At 45.6% G+C, this 24,238-nt stretch overlaps 1 protein-coding gene across 3 annotated transcripts in view; it reads right to left on the bottom strand.

Moving 5' to 3' along the window:
* Positions 1-1,246: 1,246 nt before the first annotated feature.
* The window catches only part of LOC118399830 (guanine nucleotide-binding protein G(i) subunit alpha-2-like), a 162,653-nt gene continuing 139,661 nt past the window's right edge, over positions 1,247-24,238 (bottom strand). For all 3 annotated transcript variants that reach the window (XM_052473253.1, XM_052473254.1, XM_052473255.1), the window contains 5 exons: positions 12,194-12,322; positions 7,482-7,611; positions 4,566-4,719; positions 3,934-4,164; positions 1,247-2,267 (listed from right to left, as the gene is read on the bottom strand). In XM_052473253.1, coding sequence (XP_052329213.1) covers positions 3,974-4,164; positions 4,566-4,719; positions 7,482-7,611; positions 12,194-12,322 — 604 coding nt within the window. In that variant the 3' untranslated portion in view covers positions 1,247-2,267; positions 3,934-3,973. The remainder of the gene's footprint in view (positions 2,268-3,933; positions 4,165-4,565; positions 4,720-7,481; positions 7,612-12,193; positions 12,323-24,238) is intronic.

The raw sequence follows: 24,238 nt of genomic DNA, 5'->3' as shown, positions 1-24,238 counted from the left end.
CACATAGCCCATCAATCGTAGGGACAGGGTCTAGCCTATAACATAGACTACTTATCACCGTTTGGAGTAGCTAAACTATATTGTTTGATGTTTTCTCTATTATCATAGGCTGTTAGCCTACATAGTCCAACAGACAATTTTGGATTTAGGCTTCTTCACCTATGTGCAACTTTTAGTTCAAAGTTGCCGCAAAACGCGCATGATGCTTTGTTGAAAAAGGTCTAGACCTACCTAGTTTAGGTAATCAGTTGCATTTCACTATAGAGAAATAATAATAAAAACCTTTCATTTCGAACACAGTGAATAAAGGGCACTTCTCGTGTGGATGCAGTTAGGCTACATTTGATTTGAAGCACATCTATAGAGGCGTGTAGCACCACCTCACGGATTGTTCTGGAACCACGGAACGGCTCAAAGCTTGAACACTCAAACAACCCCCATCCTATTTTACTCCCTGATTTACCTGAGCGCCTGGTACCCTGGGCTGTTGGGAGTCCATTGTTGTCCCAATGCCTACACCATTCGCTGCATTCTTTACTTAATGGCAGTTTTACAGCGCAAATGCTGGAGCTGGACTGTTACATTGTCCCCAATCAATTTATTGGAATGAGCAAGACTGCACATCAGGGTCTGTATAGGCTTAGGCAGATCATGTCCATAGCTCTACATTTGAATGTACAAAAGCCCCTCCTCATCACCCTCCATGGTCTGTTCCTCATGGACTGTTACATTGTCCCCAATCAATGTATTGGAATGAGCAAGACTGCACATCAGGGTCTGTATAGGCTTAGGCAGATCATGTCCATAGCTCTACATTTGAATGTACAAAAGCCCCTCCTCATCACCCTCCATGGTCTGTTCCTCATGGACTGTTACATTGTCCCCAATCAATTTATTGGAATGAGCAAGACTGCACATCAGGGTCTGTATAGGCTTAGGCAGATCATGTCCATAGCTCTACATTTGAATGTACAAAAGCCCCTCCTCATCACCCTCCATGGTCTGTTCCTCATGTATATGAATACTCCATGTAATTGGGGGATGAAGCATTGTTGGCACTGTTTATACATTCTCATTTACATGTGTGTGCATTAGGATGGATGTGCAATGTTTACCTTATGGGGATGTTCTACTTACCTTTAAGACCCTAATTAAATGTGATTAGCATTGCCATGCCATGTTCAAAAGGGCATTCTTACAGTGGAATCTGTGGATAGGTCCAATTATTCTAGAGACACACCAGGAGAATGGTAATTGAGGTGATCCAAACTTTATTTAAATGAAACAATAGTAGGGCTTTCAAAGCATTTGAAATATTTACCAAAACACTATCATTGTTCATTTCTTTCTCATCACTGTGATATATTATGTTTCCTCTTTATACGCCGTGTGAATGGTATGGGAGTAGAAATAGCCCTAATTCACACTATGGAGAAAGCAAGTCTCTAGATGTAACAGGTGTAAACATACATCAAGGCACAAACATACTGAGAAAAGACCTGGGATGAAAACAAAATATGCCAATGTTAGGAACATACGTATTCAATATTGTTTTTTTTTTTAAACTTGAAGGTTTTTAAATCTTCAAATTGAGACTTTTTTTCTTTTACTCTTTGTAAATTGTTTTGGAAGGAATGTTACATTGTGGCGACGAAAGAAGTACAGCTATGATCGTCTACGGACAGTCAAGTGTAATAACGATAATAAGTGATATGATACAGCGTACAACGTTAGTATGTCATGTAAATATTAGCAAAAACGTGTTCCTCCTCAACTCATGTTCTCTCTCCATACTTGTTTCCCTTCAACAACAAAAAAGCCTTATGCAATTGAACGTTTCATAAAATGCCGACATCTGTTAAAGTACAGTGAATGTAAAGTATATAAAAGTCGTTTCCTCTATTTTTCTAACCTCGGATAATACTTATAAAACAACAAAGAAAAGAGAGAAAAAAAAAGAATTACATCTGAGATCAAATTCAGACTTGGCAGAAGAAGAAAAAAAGAGACCCCTAATCAAATTAAATATCTAACATGCAACGAAAATAAACAAAGGTACACAAGAGGGAGAGGATGGACATGACAGGTGAGAATAAGTGATCATTGGAATAATTCTGCAAGGCTTTTTCTCCCAACTTCTCAGTTTGTTATGTTTTTTTTCCCCATATAGAAAAGCAGGAGCTTTCAAGGCCGGTACAGTCCGTCTGTGACGGTGGTGTGTCTGTCCACTCTATCCCCCAGGCAGCAGACTCATTGTACAAGCACTCCTGGCGAAGAGAGGCATAAAGAGTAAGCTAGCCCAGACATGGCTGAGCAAATGTGTATTAAATATGAGATGTGTAGTTTGTGTATGTATGTATGATAATGAGAAAGGGAAACGTTTTTACATGTAAGCCATGCAGGGGGTCTATCTATGATGTACTGCTGAGTCAATTTAACCATCAGAAAACAAAATCATACATCATGTACAGTTAAAGTCGGAAAGTTGCATACACCTTAGCCAAATACATTTAAACTCAGTTTTTTTCACAATTCCTGACACTTAATCCTAGTAAATATTCCCTGTCTTAGGTCAGTTAGGATCAACACTTCATTTGAAGAATGTGAAATGTCAGAATAATAGTAGAGAGAATGATTTTTTTCAGCTTTGATTTCTTTCATCACATTCCCAGTGGGTCAGAGGTTTACATACACTCAATTAATATTTGGTAGCATTGCCTTTAAATTGTTTAACTTGGGTCAAACGTTTCAGGTAGCCTTTCACAAGCTTTCAACAACAAGTTGGGTGCATTTTGGCCCATGACTCCTGACGGAGCTGGTGTAACTGAGTCAGGTTTAAAGGCCTCCTTGCTCGCACACACTTTTTCAGTTCTCCCCACGCATTTTCTATAGGATTGAGTCCAGTGCTTTGTGATGGCCACTCAAATACTTTGACTTTGATGTCATTTGAGCCATTTTGCCACAACTTTGGAAGTATGCTTGGGGTCATTGTCCATTTGGAAGACCCATTTGCGAACAAGCTTTAACTTCCTGACTGATGTCTTGAGATGTTGCTTCAATATATCTAGATAATTTTGCCTCCTCGTGATATCATCTATTTTGTGAAATGCAACAGTCCCTCCTGCAGCAAAGCACCCCCACAACATGATGCTGCCACCCCCGGGCTTCACGGTTGGGATGGTGTTCTTCGGCTTGCAATCATCCCCATTTTTCCTCCAAACATAACATTATGGATTTTGGATTATGGATTATGGCCAAACAGTTCTATTTTTGTTTCATCAGACCAGAGGACATTTCTCCAAAAAGTACGATCTTTGTCCCCATGTGCAGTTGCAAACCGTAGTCTGGGTTTTTTTAGGTCTTGGATGATTTCTTTTGATTTTCCCATGATGTCAAGCAAAGAGGCACTGGGTTTGAAGGTAGGCCTTGAAATACATCCACAGGTACACCTCCAATTGACTCAAATTATGTCAATTAGCCAATCATAAGCTTCTAAAGCAATGACATCATTTTCTGGAATTGTCCAAGCTGTTTAAAGGCACAGTCAACTTACTGTATGTAAAATTCTGAACCACTGGAATTGTGATACAGTGAATTATAATGTTCTCAGTTATGACTCGGGCCCTGTGTTTTGTGCAGTCATGTGACATGCCTGGATTGTAACCTTTATTTAAAGATTTTTCAGCCAACAGTCCAGCACCATCCTTAGAATATTTTGTTCGCTTTTGGTGTGATGCTAATGTACGGATAAGGCTTAAAATACAGGATAAGATATTTGCTATGACACATGATTACGCAAAGCACAGGGCCCTGGTCATCACCATACTGATGATTTAGTCTAACATGGTCATCTCGTCCCCAAAAGAGATAATGGGCTATATCATCAGCATTGGATTTGATTTGATTTGGTTTTCCCCTAATCTTTGTCCTCACCTTAGCTCCTCCTCTGGCCCCGCCTCCCCTGGCCCCGCCTCTAGAAGAGACCACAGTCCTTCAGGTTGTTCTTGATGATGACGTCGGTGACGGCGTCAAAGACAAACTGGACGTTCTTAGTGTCGGTGGCGCAGGTGAAGTGGGTGTAGATCTCCTTCGTGTCCTTCTTCTTGTTCAGGTCCTCAAACTTAGTCTGGATGTAACTCGCTGCCTCGTCGTATTTGTTGGCTCCTGAGTAGTGAACATAGTCAACATAAATGAAGCTTTATAGCATGTGATGAGATGCCAGACATTACTGATTTATTCCAAGATAAAAAACACTATTGATGAATTATAACTTGACATCTCCTGGAAATCATCACTGGCGTGCTCAATATCCCCCAATATTCTGCTAGAGCTACTACTGCTGCTGAAATTGCCACAGCCTCAACAATCACAACTATATGATTTCTCTGTCAGAGCGCAGTGCAATCCACTGTATGTCGCAGTGCTACAGACCCACTGGGCACACACTGGTTGAATAAACATTGTTTCCACATCATTTCAATGAAATGACGTTGAACCAACGTGGAATAGACATTGAATTGATGTCTGTGCCCAGTGGGGGGGGGCACCTTGGTAGGATTCTCTACCTGTGTACTCGGGGTAGCAGATAGCCAGGGGGCTGCCTGTAATCTTCTCCTCAAACAGATCCTTCTTGTTGAGGAAGAGGATGATGGAGGTCTCTGTGAACCACTTGTTGTTGCAGATGGAGTCAAACAGCTTCATGCTCTCATGCATCCGGTTCTGGTAGACAGACAGACAAATACTGGGTCCCATCGCATCCAAGGATAAAACATAAGATCTGCCACCAGGGGGCAGTAACGCCTCACATTTCAAATCTAGCTGTATCGGGTAGTGGTACAGTATGTATTTTGTGAATGTGTCTATGCTTTCTCCCCTCTCACTGCAGTAGTAGCAATGGAGAAGCTGAGAGTGTGTCTTTGTGTTGGGGATATGGTTATAGGAAGTATATTGTTCAAGCAGACTGTTAAAAATGGATTAATATGCCATAGAAAAAGGACTGATAAGAAGTAAAAACAGGTGAACGTCTCCATAACATCCATAGAAATACAGCAATGGTCTATTTGGTCTTAAGAATTAGTGAGATATAACTGCTTGACAAGACGATTGAATTAACGTAAGATGCTACACTCTCTAACAAAATGCAGTGTCTGTGAAGTAGAATGGCTCCTCCCATCTTATTTTTCCCAGACTTAAATAAGTGGTGTATTGATTGGGTGCTTCACACCACAGTGAGGGAAACAAATGGCTCATTGCACAGCAGTTTGATGATATCTCAGCAGCTTCAACTGCTCTTCAGGCTATTAAGTCCTCAGCCCAAACTTACTCTAAATATTGTGTGAGCGGTATATCAGTGTGGTGTCAGGACAACCTCTCCCCCAACGTCAGTAAGACAACGGAGCTGATCATGGATTACAGGAAATGGAGGGGTGAGCACTCCCCCCATTCACATCGACAGGGCTGAAATGGAGTTTCAAGTTTCTCAGAGTCCACATCACTAAAGACCTATCAGGGTCCAAACACACCAACACAGTCGTGAAGAGGGCACAACAACGCCTCTTCCCACTCAGGAGCTTGAAAAGACTTGTCATGGGCCCTCAGATCCTCAAAACGTTCTACAGCTGCACCATCGAGAGCATCTTGACTGGCTACATCACCGCCTGGTATGCCAACTGCTTTGACCGCAAGGTGCTACAGAGGGTAGTGCATATGGCCCACTACATCACTGGGGTTGAGCTGCCATCCAGGACTTCTATACCAGGTGGTAAAAGAGGAAGACCCAGATAATTTTCAAAGACTCCAGCCACCTAAGCAACAGACTGTTCTCTCTGCTACCACACGACAAGTGATACCAATTTGCCAAGTCTGGAAATAACAGGACCCTGAACAGCTTCTACCCTAAGCCTATGCAAGACTTCTAAGTAGATAATCAAATAGATACCCAGACCACCTGAATTGACCCTTTTTTTGCACTAACTCTCTTACATGCAATCTCCATAGACAAACAGTGTCAGTAGAAAGGCCTTGAAGAGCTCAGTGACAGTCAACGTGGCATCGTAGTAGGATACCACCTTTCCAACAAGTCAGTTTGTCAAAATTCTGCCCTGCTAGAGCTGCCACGGTCAAGTGCTCAGCCGCGAACGGCTCAGCCGCGAAGTGGTAGGCCACACAATCTCACAGAACGGGACCGCCAAGTGTTGAAGCGCGTAGCACGCAAATATCAGCTGTCCTCGGATGCAACATTCACTATCAAGTTCGAAACTGCCTCTGGAAGTAATGTCAGCACAAGATCTGTTCTTCGGGAGCTTTGTGAAATGCGTTTCCATGGCCGAGCAGCCGCACACAAGCCTAAGATCACCATTCACAATGCCAAGCGTTGGCTAGAGTGGTGTAAAGCTCGCCACCATTGGACTCTGGAGCAGTGGAAACACGTTCTCTGGAGTGATGAATCACACTTCACCATCTGGCAGTCCAATGGACTAATCTAGATTTTATGGATGCCAGGAGAACGCTACCTGCCCGAATGCATAGTGACAACTGTAAAATTTGGTGGAGGAGGAATAATGGTCTGGGGCTGTTTTTCATGGTTCAGGCTAGGCCCTTTAGTTCCAGTGAAGGGAAATCGAAACGCTACATTCAGCATACAATGACATTCTAGACAATGCGGTGCTTCCAACTTTGTGACAACAGTTTGGGGAAGGCCCTTTCCTGTTTCAGTATGACAATGCACAAAGTGAGGTCCATACAGAATGGTTTGTTGAGATCGGTGTAGGAGAACTTGACTGGCCTGCACAGAGCCCTGACCTCAACTCCATCGAAATCCTTTGGGATAAATTTGAACACCGACTGCGAGCCAAGCCAAATCGCCCAACAACAGTGCCCGACCTCACTAATGCTCTTGTGGCTGAATGGAAGCAGGTCCCCGTAGCAATGTTCCAACATCAAGTGGGAAGCCTTCCCAGAAGAGTGGAGACTGTTATAGTAGCAAAAGGGGGACCAATTCCATGTTAATGCACATAATTTTGGAATGAGATGTTCAACGAGCAGGTGTCCACATACTTTTGGTTATGTAGTGTATGCAGTATATATATATATATATATATATATATATATATATATATATATATAATCTTATCTTTAACTCTGCATTGTTGAAAATGAACCCGTAAATTAACATTTCACTGTTAATCTACACCTGTTGTCTATGAAGGGCGTGACAAATAATATTTGATTTGATTATCAATTACATTTACACCCCTATAAAATAAATGAATGACCCAATTTACATTCATACCCTTATAAAATAATCTAATCTATCTAATCAAATAGCCTACTCCAGTGCACATACAGTATATTATGTAGATTAGTAACATATGCTTTATAATATGTACAGTATATGGAAGTTCTGTGTAACGTGTCCCCAGTTGAAAATGTGTGGATCATAGAAATATAGTAGGATAGGATAGCTGACTCTTCCTCCTCACCATCTCCTCATCCTCAGCCAGCACCAGGTCATAAGCACTCAGCGCAACACAGAAGATAATGGATGTGACTCCTTCAAAACAATGGATCCACTTCTTCCTCTCTGAGCGCTGGCCACCCACGTCAAACATCCTGCAGGAGAGAGAGAGGGAGAGTGAGAGAGAGAGAGAGAGAGAGAGAGAGAGAGAGAGAGAGAGAGAGAGAGAGAGAGAGAGAGAGAGAGAGAGAGAGAGAGAGAGAGAGAGAGAGAGAGAGAGAGAGAGAGAGAGAGAGAGAGAGAGAGAGAGAGAGAGAGAGAGAGAGAGCGAGAGAGAGAGAGAGAGAGAGAGAGAGAGAGAGAGAGAGAAAGGATGGGGGAAAGGGGTGGGGGAGTAAGAGAGAGAAAGAAAGATGGAGAGAGAAAGAGAGAGATGAAGGTTGTAACACCAAAATAGGTAGCTTGAAAAAAAGAAAAAGGGGGTGATGTTGATAGAGGAGAGAAGTAGAGAAGAAAAAGGGATTGGGAATAGGGGGGGAGAAAGTGAGGGAGACATTCCGTCCCAGGCCATGCATTAACATTTCATGAGATTGTTCTCAGAACAAAGGCGGCTCGGGAGAGAGACAGAGAGAGATCCATTAGAGATGCTGGGCTGTGATAAAAGACCGCAGGGCCAACACAGGAAGCCCTCAGGGGCCATATGTATCAAGCATCTCCTCACAATTGTAGTTGTGATCTAGAATCAGCCCCCCCCTATCCATATAATTACATTCATCGTAATTTAAAAGGCACAGGGGCAAACGCTTGAATTTTACTCGGAGTGGTCAGACGCTTTACACCTAAACACTGTAGACACATTACACTGTAACAGAGGCTCTACCAGGTGAACACGCCACCCAGTGTGAATACACTGGTTATCAGGGGATGCTGAGGTTATACACCTGCTCGAGCTGTTCTTCCCGCTAACAACACAGCCTCTCTATCACACATTAATGACAGAGAGCTTCAACCTGCACACATGGGTTTTTGCAAGCTTAGCCACACAAGATGAAGATGATCCAGTTTAGAACTGAGTGACAGGTTCGACTGTCCCGTGGCTCTGTCAACAACCAAAATGTGAACGACTTGGCATGGAATAATCTGTACCCCTGTAATATTATCATCCACAGTCCTTGACGATGAGCTTGACATTTCCACAGTGAACAAGTGTTCATGTCCCATGTACTGATCCACAAAGATCAGTGTGTATATGGAGGGACTGAGTCCAGTATGCTTCATTAGTTTGAGGTATTCATTTAAGAATGGGTAGTACTGTAAATGCTGCTGCTGTTGCTGTTCTGCCTCTCTGGGGCATGGGCACACGGAGAGAGTGGAGAGGTTGGAGAGAATGACATCACTCAACAGGGTCACGGGAATGGGGAGAGAACCACGGCTGCTGAGACTGCTGAGAGGCATGGTGGTAGAGCAGAGAGTGGAGCTGAGGAACCTGGCAGCCAAAGTGACAGCCAAGTAGAGGAGCTGAAGAAAGAGGTAATGGATCAGAGTGAAGTGGGTGTCACTAAGAGTGAACTGCACTTCTACAAGAACAAAGTAGAGGAACTGAAGAGCAAAGACGCAGCCCAAACAGCAGAACTATTCACCATGGGCCCGATTCAGATTTAGGAAACGTACGCCTTTCTTTTGCACAACTTTCCTATGCACTTCTCAGTAGTTGGTATTCAGACGTGGTTCCCTTGAGCGCACTGAATATATTTAATTCAACAGCTGCTCTCTATACCCCCCCCCCCACAATCGCATAAAAGAAACACACAGACCGGACAAGTAGGTGCTGGACTATGGACTATGGTCATTGTAGTTAATTACTACATTTTCTGCACTTATGTCACGCCCTGACCTTGGAGAGCCTTTTTATTTCTCTATTTGGTTAGGTCAGGGTGTGATTTGGGTGGGCATTCTAGTTTTCTATTTCTTTGTTTGCTGGGTATGGTTCCCAATCAGAGGCAGCTGTCTATCGTTATCTCTGATTGGGAATCATACAGGCAGCCTGTTTTTTTCCACGTCCTGACCTTAGTTCCTTTGTTTTGTCTTTTGTTTTAGTATGGTCAGGGCGTGAGTTGGGTGGGTTGTCTATGTTAGTTTGTCTATGATTTTCTATTTCTGTGTTTCGCCTGGTATGGTTCTTAATCAGAGGCAGCTGTCAATCGTTGTCCCTGATTGAGAACCATATTTAGGTAGCCTGTTTTCCATTGTGTTTTGTGGGTGGTTGTTTCCTGTTTAGTGTTTTTGTTTCACCTTTCAGGACTGTTTGTTTGTTTGTCGTGTTTGTTGTTTTGTCTCGTGTTGCATATTTCATTAAATAATATGAACACTTACCACGCTGCCCCTTGGTCCTCCTCTCCTTCCCCAGACGACAAGCGTTAGTTTTCCACCCTAGTTTGTGGGATGTTGTTTTTGCACAGTAGCTGTATAGCCCTGCAGAACTTAACGTTTTTTGTTTTCTCTTCTCCTTTGTTGTTTTTTGGTGCTCATTCTAATAAAGTACGACGAACACTTTCCACGCTGCGCTTTGGTCTCATTCCGACGATGGACGTAAGAACAACTTAACTATGTAGAATATTGGCCTGTTGGAAACTACAACTCTTATCTCTACAGAAGCTGTGCAATGTGCACATTGAGCTCACAGAACAAAATGGATTTCAAATAATTCAATTAAAGGCATTCGGTGTGCACAAGGGAGCCACAAACCTTGTTACTCATCTCCATAAGGTAAGTCTGAATACTAACTACTGAGAAGTGTGTAGAAAGGTGTGCATAGGAAAGGCATACATTTCATAAGTCTGAATCGGGCCCACGGTGAATAGTTCTGCTGTTTTGGGCTGCATCCTTGCTCTCCGGTTCTTCTACTTTGTTCTTGTAGAAGTCCAGTCCAGTGTTGAAGCTCAGCTCCATTCTCTGATCCATCACCTCTTTCTCCAGCTCCTCTACTTAGCTCTCACCGGCTGTCACTTTGGCTGCCGTGTTCATGTAACGACCCAAGCTGATACATCGGAAGGCATGGGGTTCTCTGAGCTTAAATGGTTTCTGTATATGGAATCAGAGATACCGACACAAAACAAACAGACATAGCTGGTGAAAAAAAAAAAGTATTCTTTCTTCTTTCATTTTCTCTCTAATGTACCACATCTCTTTTCCTTTTTCTGTTGCCGTTGTCATTTTTATGCCATTCATTCTGTTGGTGTTTTCCTGGAGATTAGTTGCCATAGCTACAGTCGACGGGATGGAGATAAAAAGAAGTGTATTTTTTTTTTTCGTATCGATTGTCCCCATGTATTATTCATCCCTGACATCGTGTCTGTGACAGGAGGCAAATGTCAGCCAGCCCAGTGCTCTGAGTTTAGCTGGAACCAAGTCACTGTGGACTCATGTCAGACCTCTTACACAGACAGACAGGAATGGCCTAATTATCACCATGTTTCTCATCGTATATCTGGCTGTTTGAAGCACATGTGAACCATATGCCACTGAAACTTGAATGAATCTGCCACTGTATCAGGTGTGATGATGTTATTAGTTGACGCTACAGTGGTCAGCAACACAGTGACAACCAAACTAACAAGTCTGATGGAAGTATGAGATGTCTTAAAGAGATGTGCCTGGGTTACTGTCATCTCTGAACCTTGACACCACGACGTGCACCTCATACTAGACACACTAGCAGCTCTCTCTATGTTCATGTACCAGTGCTTTCCAGTAGCATCTCTGCTCTGCTATCAACATTGTGTAAATTAATGGTGATACAAATAGATCTTTGATTAAAAAAAGTGTTGCGTCCCCCCCCAGGCTGTTCAGAGCCAGGAAGGCAGAGGGGGTCTCACAACACTTCCTGGTCAGCCAGAGGTCACACACTCATTCAGTTGCAACACAAACATGTAGGACACACACAACCACATACACTTCGGACATATCTAAAAAAGCAACGTTTGAAATGTGTTCTACCCTCTTTTGGCTTCAAGTCTCGAGTGACTCGTGTTACGGAGAGACATTTTAAAATGTTGTGATTGGCAGAACTACACATGATAAGGAAGCAGTATCTAAAGAAGGTTAAAGATAAGGGGGGCAGAAAGATAGACCAGGGGCTGGTAGGTTTATATTTGTGCAATGAATACATTTTCACATTAATGTAATAATGTAATGCTAGACCTCCCGAGTGGCACAGCGGTCTAAGACACTGCATCGCAGTGTGGTGTATCTACAAACCCGGGTTCGATCCCGGGCTGTGTCGCAGCCGGCTGGGCCTCGGAGACCCCATGAGGCAGCACACAATTGGCCCAGAATCGTGTGAGTTAGGGGATGGTTTGGCACGCCGGGATGTCCTTGTCCCATCTCGCTCTAACAACTCCTGTGGCAGGCTGGGCGCATGCACGCTGACATGGTTGCCAATTGTAAGGTGTTTCCTCTGACACATTGGTGCGGCTGGCTTCTGAGTTAAGCGAGCAGTACGGCTTGGCAGGATCGTGTTTCGGAGGACGCATGGCTCTTGACCTTCGCCTCTCCCGAGTCCATATGAGAAATGCAGCAATGGGACAAGAATGTAACTGCCAATTGGATACCACGAATTTGGGGAGAAAAAGGGGTGAAGATTAAAAATATATATATATATATATATATATATTATAATAACAAAGCCATACAAATAAACACTAGTCAGGTTGCCAAGTTTGTTCTGAGAGCCCTTACTTGAAGTGCAAGTCTTTGAAGGTGAAGTGTGTCTCCACGATGCCAGTGGTCTTGACTCTGGTCCGCAGCACGTCCTGCTGTGTGGGGATGTAGTCTGATTTGGCTATCCTCTCCATTTCATTCAGGTAGCTGCGGCAAACACACACATAATTATGAGGAGGGGAGACACTCACACACACTGGCAAGACAATAACACACACACACACACATCCAAGCAGAGACACCAACCACAGATGTTCTCTGCTGTTCTGTTTTAGCACAACAGTGATTCTGGATTGGTTCTGTTAATCACGCACGGCCACAGAGTCTGTGCGTGCTGTGTTTTTCTACATTTGTTCTAGGCCATAAATAGTCATGTTAGATCACCTCTCTCTCTCACTCCCTCTGCTTTTCGCAAAGGGAACATTTCTATGGCAACGGCACTTTTCCCCCCCGCTTCACTTCAATGGGTTTTTACGCATGATATTTTAAGCATTATGGAAAGCAAAATTGGTAGTTTGAGCTGTAATCCATGATGCGTAGAAATCCCAGAGCTGTCACTGGGAGTTAAGATGAGATCGGCCACTCCACATGCTATTCAGTTGTATGTGAGGTGACATGAGATAAGAAGCTTCACATTCCATGTTGTCATTCAGATCAATATGTGTCAGGGACATCAGGGCTAAAATCAGATCTATAACGCAGAGCCATAGATCAGGAACCCCGGATGCGACACATACATGGAAACAAAAAAAATTCAAAGATGGAAAAGTCATCGGAGGTAGGGATGATTTCACCGTGTAGAACATCTCACTCTCTCGCTCGTCCTCTCTCGCTCTGCTTCCCTCCCTCCCTGTCTCTCTCTCACTCTGCTTCCCTTTGTGATGTGGGAGGGCCGTAGCACTCTGTCTATAATTCTGTTCCGTACTGGACACAGCCTGTCTGCTCTACGGATTGTATCATCAGCCAGGGCCAGAGCTAGCTGCTACCCCAGCCAATAGTCCATGAACACAGCACCGACAGGGATACTGACTGACATGCTCACAACATCAGTAGAATGGATTTGGTTTTCTCCACTGGACGATGTAGGTTTCCGCTATACTCCTTAATCACTGTGATCCTGGCAACGTCTATAGATATACAGTATCCACGCTTTACCAAGATCACATTGATAAAGGGGTATAAACTACTACATGGTATGGTGGAGCAAACCAAATCCATTCAACTAGCATTCCAAGCAGAGCTCTATTCTTTATGATCAGAAAGTAGAGTATTGATCAGAGTATTGATCAGAGTATTGATCATATAAACCCTTCTGCTCTGATGTTACAGACAGACACAGGCATACAGACAGACATACAGACAGACAGTGACCATATAAAACACACTGTATGTAAAATAACCTTGTAAAGCAGCAGGGATCCATTCTATAGTGTTCATCCTCATGGCCATAGATTCCTCATTTCCCTAAATCAGTCAATACCTCTGTCAATGGTGGTTTCAGCTATGGGCCTGTGCTCCTGTGCCTTGAGACAATCGTAGATCCTCCAGCTCATTGTCACAAATGAGTTCATTAAGAAAAGGTGTCTGGTTGACTATCAACTTTTGAGGAGAGGAGCTCAATCAATGTATGAAGAAAACCAACAAGGTTCCAACTGATTCTGGATTGGATGGCGCTTCTGTCACCTTCAGAGAAGGTCACATACTAGTTGTTATTTTCTGGTATAACTAATAAGAAATGCACGTTATGTTATGGTCCTAATACAATAGATCATTTTAGGAGGGTTGAGCAATGTGTAAGTTAACTGGTACTGGTATCTCCAGATCTCTTCAGCTAATTAACCAACGAAGTACTGAGGGCTGCACTGAAAATGGCACATTTTTCAATGCCGTTAAAACGATCAAAATCATAGACCTTTATTGATCGTAGGTCCATTTTTTACGGTTTGGACCCCCTCGCGTGCTTGATACCCCTGGTGTAGGGTATATATTTAACTCGGAGGGTATCCTTAGTTTTCTGAAATTTCTCCTTTTCGATTCGCCAGGGTCGACTGCAGTCAGCGCGTCGTGCCCTTATGGGTCCCATGGGGTACACGTTTGGAAAGGCACCCAGTGAATTTTTACATTCTCTTCCAGAGGTTTTGTATCAGTTATGTACTCTCATCTTCAATTACTAAAGCAGAAAGATCGTTTAATGGTTAAAGTATATGTAAAGGATTTTGCTTGATGATGATGCTATTGATTGGGAAAATGACTGGGAGAACATATTTCCCTCATCAAAGAACCACAAACCATCAGTGAATTCATTTTAAGCTCTGGACGCCACTTGTAAGATTTCAGGCAAAACGGGATCTAAGCCCAAACTGTGACCTATGTTCCTCCAAGACAATTGGCACATACAAACAGATGATATGGGGTTGCCCTGAGGTTTTATGGGTTTTGGTAGGAAAGTGTCGTCTATTCTCTCTGACACGATTGATAAAACTGTACCCTTTGAACCAATTCCTCCTTCACCTAACGACGATTCAGGTATGCAGCTGAATGAGAAACAGTGTAAAGTGAAGTTTTTTTTAAAAACACGTTGTTCCAGCGCTGGTTGCCACCTCATGACCTTCATATAAGGAAATGGCTGGCCTACTTTCAGGACGTAGTTATGTTGGAGTTATCCCCCGCCCGCACGAATAAAGCTAACCATACTCCTATAGACATGTGGAAAGTAGTTGCCTCAATTATCTCCTGGTCATGTCATATGGGTAAACAATTTTACTGGGTGTCATGTTTATTTTATTGTAGTGCTTGTCTGTTGCTTCGTTTTTTGTTGGTATGTTTATGTTTTTTAATATAATGCGTCGACTGGGGTTGGGGATGGGGTGCCGCCAGGGTTATGTTTGGGATGGGTGACTGGGGTTGGGGAGCCGCCAGGGTTATGTTTGGGATGGGTGACTGGGGTTGGGGAGCCGCCAGGGTTATGTTTGGGATGGGTGACTGGGGTTGGGGTGCCGCCAGGGTTATGTTTGGGATGGGTGACTGGGGTTGGGGTGCCGCCAGGGTTGTTTGGGATGGGTGACTGGGGTTGGGGAGCCGCCAGGGTTATGTTTGGGATGGGTGACTGGGGTTGGGGTGCCGCCAGGGTTATGTTTGGGATGGGTGACTGGGGTTGGGGAGCCGCCAGGGTTATGTTTGGGATGGGTGACTGGGGTTGGGGTGCCGCCAGGGTTATGTTTGGGATGGGTGACTGGGGTTTGTGATGGACTGGGGTTGGGGAGCCGCCAGGGTTATGTTTGGGATGGGTGACTGGGGTTGGGGAGCCGCCAGGGTTATGTTTGGGATGGGCCTGGGGTTATGTTTGGGATGGGTGACTGGGGTTGGGGATGGGGTGCCGCCAGGGTTATGTTTGGGATGGGTGACTGGGATGGGTGACTTGGGGTGACTGGGGTTGGGGAGCCACCAGGGTTATGTTTGGGATGGGTGACTGGGGTTGGGGATGGGGTGCCGCCAGGGTTGTGTTTGGGATGGGTGACTGGGGTTGGGGTGCCGCCAGGGCTATGTTTGGGATGGGTGACTGGGGTTGGGGAGCCGCCAGGGTTATATTTGGGATGGGTGACTGGGGTTGGGGTGCCGCCAGGGTTATGTTTGGGATGGGGGTGACTGCCAGGGGTTGGGGATGGGGTGCCGCCAGGGTTATGTTTGGGATGGGTGACTGGGGATGGGGTGCCGCCAGGGTTATGTTTGGGATGGGTGACTGGGGTTGGGGATGGGGTGCCGCCAGGGTTGTGTTTGGGATGGGTGACTGGGTGGGAATGTGGGGTTGTTCAAAAAGGGGGAAATTATTTTGTGTTCTATTGATTCTATTGTTTTATTGATTGTAAATTGCCTTTGTGATCCAATAAAAAAAACTATAGAATAATTCATTCACTCTGTGCTCTTGAAGTGAATGATGCATGATAGGACATTCATCAACCTTGATATATAACCATTAGTTGAGAGTGTATGGAGAAAACAGCATATGAAAACCAATGTAAAACCTAAGGGAATCTGACTCTCCTTGGAAGTCCTCCTAGAGGTCATCCTTGACCTTAAGGCTGACCCCTGCAGCTTGACCCTGCCCTGCAAGAGAGTCCTATTCCTGGGGACTGCCAGGATGGAATCTCAGATAACTAATCAACACGTTATCATTCTCATGTTGTCCGGACAGCCAACCAGCAAGACAGAGCCATATGAGAGAGTCAGAGCATCAAAGGAGGAGGAGGATCATGATTTAGAGAACGTTGCAGAGATTTGTCTGCTGATGCTTCCCCCTGTGGAGTAATGTGACAGGTTTCACACAGCAGCAGATGGGAGAGGAGATGAGAGCAGGAGGGGAAAGGAGAGGAGGGTGAGGAGAGGAATGGAGAGGAGAGGAACACATTACCACCATACATCAGTCTAATGGGAGGCTGGCCAGAGGTATTACGCAGTCCTGAGTAAACCTGATATGATACATACAAGCATTCGATCAATCCAACTGCCATTGTTATACCATCATGGTAAATACCCAGCCTTCTTCTCTAGGAAGAAATGAATGATCCCTATGTTTCTGTGATGCTATTAAAGAGGGAATTGGCAGACAAAGCTGAGTTGTTAAGCTGTATGCAAAGTAGATGGGTGCTCGTTTTCCAGTTTGAATAAAAAATAAACTAGCAGCAGGAGGGGATAGTGAGATCTAACTGGTGGTAAATGTTGGCCTCCTGGTGTGTGTGCAGATTTCATACTGATTGTAGTAGAGGAAGGGAAGGGATGGAGGGAGGAGTTGATATTGAAAGTCTTTCTGTTTGTCACACCCTGATCGGTTTTACCTGTCTTTGTGCTTGTCTCCACCCCCCTCCAGGTGTCGCCCATCTTCCCCATTATTCGCTGAGCATTTATACCTGTGTTCTCTGTCTGTTGCCAGTTCGTCTTGTCTTGCCATGTCTTACCAGCATGCCTTCCCGTTTTCATGTTTCTCAAGTGTTTGGTCAGAACCGGGAAAACTAGGAAACATTCTGCCTGCCCTGACCCCGAGCCGGCCTGCCGTCCTGTACCTGCCTGATTCTGACCTGATTCTGAACCTCTGCCTGCCCTGACGCCAAGCCTGCCTGCCGTCCTGTACCTGCCTGACACTGACCTGATTACGAACCTCTGCCTGTCCTCGACCTGCCCTTTTCCCTGTGTTAAAATAAATTATTGAGAACTCCACTTTCCGCCTCCTGTGTCTGCATCTGGGTCATATCCTGAGTATTGATAGTACAAACTGGCCATAACTGACCCAGCAGACTCAGACCAGCTCCACAATACTGTCTCCCGGCAAGAAGCCACCATTGGAAGACATGAGGAGTTACTGCAATGTCTTATGGAGGGACTCCATATCCTGGCACAACGCCATGGCCATGCGTTCGATACATTGCTGGAGCAATTCTGTGGATTCCCTACAAGGCAGCAAGCCACACCAGTAATTCCCCAGACTCTCAGCAACACCACCACCAGCGGCACTTGTTCCCAGCATACCACAGTGTCCCGAGAACCCCGCCTTCCTCCCCCGGCGTGCTACACTGGAGATTCTGGAACCTGCCGGGCCTTTCTCTTCCAGTTCTCCATCATCTTCGAGCTACAGCCTTCGTCGTTACTTTCGAACCGCTCGAGGATAGGGTACCTCATAACGCTGATGTCCGGGAGGGCACTTGCCTGGGCTACGGGCGGTGTGGGAGCAATAGTCCGCCGTCTGCCTCAGTCTGGAGGAGTTTGTGGCGGAAGTACAGAAGGTGTTTGATTCTTCGTTGTCCAAGAGAGAGGGTGCTCGTAAATTGCTCCCGTAGTGTGGCAGACTACGCAGTGGATTTTCGTTGGCGACTGACAGTGTCGGCTGACAGGGCCTGGAACATGGAAGCATTTTTCGACATGTTCCTTCACGGATTATCAGAGGTGATCAAAGATGAGTTTGCAGCCCAGGAGCTGCCCATGGACCTCGACTCCCTCATATCCTTGACCATCTGGATTGATAGGCGGCTACGAGAACGTAGGCGGGAGAGAGAATATGTTCTCTGTCGCCCTCGCTCACCCTCGATTCTCGCCTCGCTTCAGAGGAATCCCGGAAACACTCAGTCATTTACGAGAGAATCCGATGTCACGCCGAGGGTGGTCGACTCGCCTCCTCTAGAGCCCAAGCTACTGGGGAGGGCTCGATTGTCTCCAGATTAACGTTTACGCAAACTGAACACCAGGAGCTATCTGTATTGCGGGACTACAGAACATTATATTTCCACCTGTCCATTAAAAAGACCAGGCTCATCAGTAAGTACGAGTACTCTGGTGAGCCGTACGGGGATTTTCCAATCAATTCTCGCACCCATCTCCATGCCACCCTGTTGTAGGTTGACCGGGCCAAATCACTCCGGGTGCTCATTGACTCTGGGGCCGATGAAAGCTTTATTGACGCTACCGTGGTGTCGGAGCTGGGCATCTCCACTCAACCCCTCTCCATTCCCATGGACGTCAGAGGGCTGGATGGGTGCTCTATTGGCAGAGTCACCCGCACTATGATTCCGATCGACCTACGAGTATCAGGAAATCACACAGTGCAATAGAGTTCCTGCTCATAGATACTCCCCACGTACCCGTGGTTTTGGGATATTTATGGTTCCAGAAGCACAATCCCCCGATTGACTTGGCTACTGGTTCTATCGTGGGTCGGAGCCCGTTCTGCCATGCTCATTGTCTTAAGTTGGTCCAGCCTGCCCCGGGATGTCTACCTGTAGGCTTGAGAGAAGCCTCGGATCTCTCCGCCATTCCCGCAGAATACCTGGACCTCCGGGAAGTCTTCAACAAGGCCCACGCTACGTCTCTTCCTTACGCATCGACACTACGACTGCGCCATTGTCCTTATCCCGGGTGGCTTTACTCCCTGTCGGGTCCAGAGACCAAGACTATGGAGTACATTGAGAACTCTCTCACTGCAGGGAGAATTAATCCATTGGCCTCTGCCGCCGGCACAGGGTTCTTCTTTGAGTGGAAAACAGCCTTTAACATGGCTAGTGGATACTATGAGTACTTAGTTATACCATTCGGACTGACCAACACTCCCGCGGTGTTCCAGGCCCTGGTTGGTCAACGATGTGCTCTGGGACATACTGGACCAGTTTGTGTTTGTCTACCTCGACGACATCCTTGTCTTTCCTGTTCAGCTCAAGAACACGTCCTCCACGTCCGACAAGTCCTTCAGTGTCTCCTGGAGAACCAGCTTTTCATTAACTTCTTCTTGATGTTAGCGGGATCATTTTCGTCAACCACAGCTGAATTGCAGAGCGCCAAATTCAAATTAAATCACCAAAAATATTTAATATTCATGAAATCACAAGTGTAATATAGCAAAACACAACTTAGTTTGTTGTTAATCCACATGTCATGTCAGATTTCAATAAAGGTTTTCGGCGAAAGCATACCAAGCGTTTATGTAAGCACATCTCTCTCAGTTGGCAAAATATTACAAACCGCGAGCAGCCAAGTAGATTGCTCTTCTGACTTCCGTGACCAATGAATTCAATCACTTACCTTTGATGATCTTTGGATGTTTGCACTCAGAAGACTCCCAGTTACACAATAAATGTTCCTTTTGTTCCATAAAGATTATTTTTATATCTAAAATACCTCTTATTACATTTGGTTAGCGCGTTATGTTCAGAAATCAACAGGCTCAAGCGGTCACGACATCGCAGACTAAAATTCCAAATAGTATCCATAATGTTCGTAAAAACAGGTCAAACGTTTTTTATAATCTATCCTCAGGTTGTTTTTACAATATATAAACAATAATATATCAACCGGGAATGTAGCTTCTTCAGAGGGAGAGAAAATGGATGCTCCAAGCTATTGTGCATACAAAACGCTGCTGTCACCCAGCCATACAATGATGTGGTGTGATCTTTCTCGCTCATTTTTCCAAATAAAAGCCTGAAACTATGTCTAAAGTCTGTTCACACCTTGAGGAAGCCATAGGAAAAGGAATCTGATTGATATCCCTTTAAATGGAGGCAAGGCATTCAATGGAACAGAGAGCTTTCAGGAAAAACAGCACATCCTTGTTGGATTTTCCTCAGGTTTTCGCCTGCAATATCAGTACTGCTATACTCACAGACAATATTTTGACCGTTTTGGAAACTGTAGAGTGTTTTCTATCCGAATCTGACAATTATATGCATATTCTAGTTTCTGGGCTTGAGAAATAGGCAGTTTCAATTGGGTATGTTTATCAGCCAAACACGAAAATACTACACTCAAGAGTTTAAAGCGAAGAAGTGTGAATTCCATCGCTCCATCATCTCCTTCCTAGGATACGTCATCGCTGCAGGGTATATACAGATGGATCTCGACAAGGTGATCATTCAGGGTGCAGCTGCAACATTTTCTGGAGTTTTCTCATTTCTACCGCCGATTCATCCAGTGTTACAGGATCCTGGCTTCCCCCCTCTCAGCACTCACCTCACCCAAGGTTCCGTTCACGTGGTCTCCAGCAGCTGACCAGGCGTTCTTGGACCTCAAACGTCGATTCACTACAGCCCCCATCTTAATCCATCCGGACATGCCCTGTCAGTTTGTGGTGGAGGTCGTAGCCTCCGATGTCGGAGTGGGGCCGTCCTGTCCCAGCGTTCTGCCCAGGACCAAACTCCCATCGCCTCAAATCTAGGCAGGTTCGTTGGGCCCTGTTATTCACTTGTTTCAAATTCACTCTCTCCTACTGCTCGGGGTCCAAGAACATGAAGCCTGATGCACTCTCACGGTTGTATTTCCCCGCAGCTACTCCATCTGACCCGAGAACATCCTCCCTTCCTCCTGTCTACCAGCTGCAGTCGTCTGGGGTATAGAGAGCCTGGTCTGTAAGGTGCAGCATTCCCAGATGGAATCCGAGGGGGCTAACCGGATGTTTGTCCCGGACTCTGCCCATTCCCCAGTCCTGGAATGGACACATTCCTCAAGATTGACCTGCCATCCAGGCTCCCGTAGGCCCCTGGCTTTTGTCTGCTTCAACCACTCCCTTGTTCCTCACCGCCCTTGGTCCCATTTATCACTGGACTTTGTTACTGGGCTTCCCGGCAACAGTACTATCCTGACGGTGGTGGATAGGTTTTCTAAAGCCGTCCATTTTATTCCCCTTCCCAAGTTACCCTCAGTCAAGGAGACGGCTCAGCAAATGGTGCAGCACGTCTTCCGGATCCATGGACTTGCGGTTGACATTGTCTCTGATCGTGGTCCCCAGTACTTGTCCTGGTTCTAGAAGGCGTTCTGCACCCTCATTGGGTCGTCACCCAGCCTGTCCTCTGGTCTCCACCCCCAATCTAATGGCCAGTCGGAGCGAGCCAATCAGGACCTGGAGATGGCCCTTTGTTGCCTCCTCTCCGTCAACCCCACCACCTGGAGCCAGCAACTCATGTGGGTGGAATACGCCCATAACACCCTTCCCTGCTCGTCCACTGGTCTCTCACCCTTCGAGTGTTCCTTGGGATATCAGTCCCCACTCTTCCCTGAGCAAAAAGTCAGCATACCATCTACCCAGATGTTCATCCGCCGCTGTCACTATACCTGGAAGAGAGCCCGGGCTGCTATTTTTGAAGACCACGTCCAGGTATCGTGACAAGTGGATTGCCACCAGACCCCTGCTTCCCGCTATCGGCATGGGCAGAGTGTATAGCTGTCCACTCGGGACCTGCTCCTCTAGGTGGAGTCCTGTAAACTGTTTGATCATCACTGGAGATTCCCTTTCCCCATCTCTAAAATCCTTAGCCCCTTTGCTGTTAGTCTTCTGTTTCCCCGCACCCTTCGTATCCATCCTATGTTTCATGGGTCCAAGATAAAAACCTGTTTCTCACTGTACTTTGTCTTTTGTACTATCGCCTCCTATGTCTGCATCTGGGTCATATCCTGAGTCGTGATACTGTTCCCTGAAGGAGGGAAACGAGGAACAAAACAGCTATGGGGAGTTTGCTCGTCAGCTCCCTCTACTGAAGAACATTAGAATCACGCATGTCAAGAGCAATGACTGGTGGGAAGTCAATGAGACCTGAGAACGAGGGCCACCCCCCTCTAGATAGCAGAACCGCTCCCGTGGTGAGGCACCCGGTAGGGGGAAGGTGTGCACCTCTCCACAGAGGTAGGGAGTGATTCAAGGATAAGAGAGGGCAAGACCTCACCCCTCCCTGTATGTTGATGTATACCACCACTGTCCTGCTCTTGGTCCTCAACTATCACATGCTGGCCTGCCAACAATGGGAGAACGCGCCTGAGCGCTATGTACACCGTCAAAAGCTCCAGGTTATTGATGTGCAACGCACTCTGCAACACTGCCCACAAAATCTTCCCTTGGGGACATGTCATGATCACCTTGCGGGATACAACTCAACCCATGGGGGTCCGCAGCAACAACAGCCACAGGTCCCTCCACCGAGCTAAAGCCCATAGGCATGACAGGGACACCTGGAGTGACCGGTTTAGGTGGCGCAATGCGTCCATGTGTGAGTCTTTCACTCACTGCTGGAAAGGTCGCATGAGCAACAGCCCGGGGGGAAACACAGCCATCATAGAAGCCATCATCTTATATAGGCGCAGACACTGGCGAAAATGGACCAAGCAATGTCAGAAACTGGCCTCCCTCTGCAGGGACAAGAATGCACGATTCTTGACTGAGTCTAAACGGAATGTGCTGAGATGGAGTCACATAGCTCTTCTCTTGATTCACTATGAAACCCAGAGACTGAACATGGGAAACCAGCATGGTGTTACACCACCTGCTCCCTCGACTCCGCTACCACCTGCCAATCATGCAGGTAGTCCAATATCCTAAGCTCCAGACACCACAGAGGTGCCAAACCCGCCTCCACAACTTTGGTGAAAGTGTGAGGCAAGAGTGAAAGCCTGAAAGGGAGGCCCATCGACTTGTAGACCACAGCCTTGAAATGGAACCTCAGGAACTTCCTGTGAATGGAATATATGGCCACAAGAAAGTATGTGTTTAACAATGTTTTAATATAAGAGCTGATGTTTGCCCTGTCCACTCTGGGTTTGTGGCCTTTATTTAACCTTTTTTTAACTAGTCGAGTCAGTTAAGAACAAATTCTTATTTAAAATGACAGCCTACCAAAAGAAAAAAGGTGGACAGTGGCTGGGATTGGTTACCCATTAATAGTAATAGACTTAATAGACTTTAATAGAAAAAGTGACATATGAAATAACGATACAAAATACAAAACAACAAACGGAACGTGAAACCTATTACAGCCTATCTGGTGAAACTACACAGAGACAGGAACAATCACCCACGAAATACAAAGCGAAACCAGGCTACCTAAATACGGTTCCCAATCAGAGACAACGAGAATCACCTGACTCTGATTGAGAACCGCCTCAGGCAGCCAAGCCTATACAACACCCCTAATCAGCCGCGATCCCAAATACTACAAACCCCAATACGAAAATACAATAACATAAACCCATGTCACACCCTGGCCTGACCAAATATATAACAAAAACACAAAAGACAATGACCAAGGCATGACAAGGACAACACACACATCACGATAAGAGAGACACCACATCACGATAAGAGAGACACCACAACACTACATATAGAGAGACCTAAAACAACAACACAGCATGGCAGCAACATATGAAAACCTAGCATGTTAGCAACACAACATGACAACAACAAGGTAGCAACACAACATGTCAGCATCACAACAAGGTAGCAGAAAGCTTTAGGGAGTCCCATTGCAATAGGTCTTGGTCAGGTGGTTTAATCATGTCACAGTTTAGGTCACCTAGCAGGACAAATTCAGACTTAGTGTAAGGGGCCAGGAGAGAGCTTAGGGCATTTAGGGTACAGGCCGGTGGTGATGATGGCTGATAGCACCCAGCAACAGTCAACAAAGAGTTATTTGAAAGTTTAATGTGTAAAACCAGCAAATGTAATTGTTTGGGGACAGACTTGGTGGAGACAACTGAAGGTGTTCCTTGGTAACGATTACCACTCCACCACCTTTGGAAGATCTGTCTTGCCGAAAAAGG

This window comes from Oncorhynchus keta, chromosome 21 (genome assembly GCF_023373465.1).
Source record: "Oncorhynchus keta strain PuntledgeMale-10-30-2019 chromosome 21, Oket_V2, whole genome shotgun sequence".
Taxonomy (NCBI): domain Eukaryota; kingdom Metazoa; phylum Chordata; class Actinopteri; order Salmoniformes; family Salmonidae; genus Oncorhynchus; species Oncorhynchus keta.
This window is presented reverse-complemented; position numbering and strand designations above follow the sequence as displayed.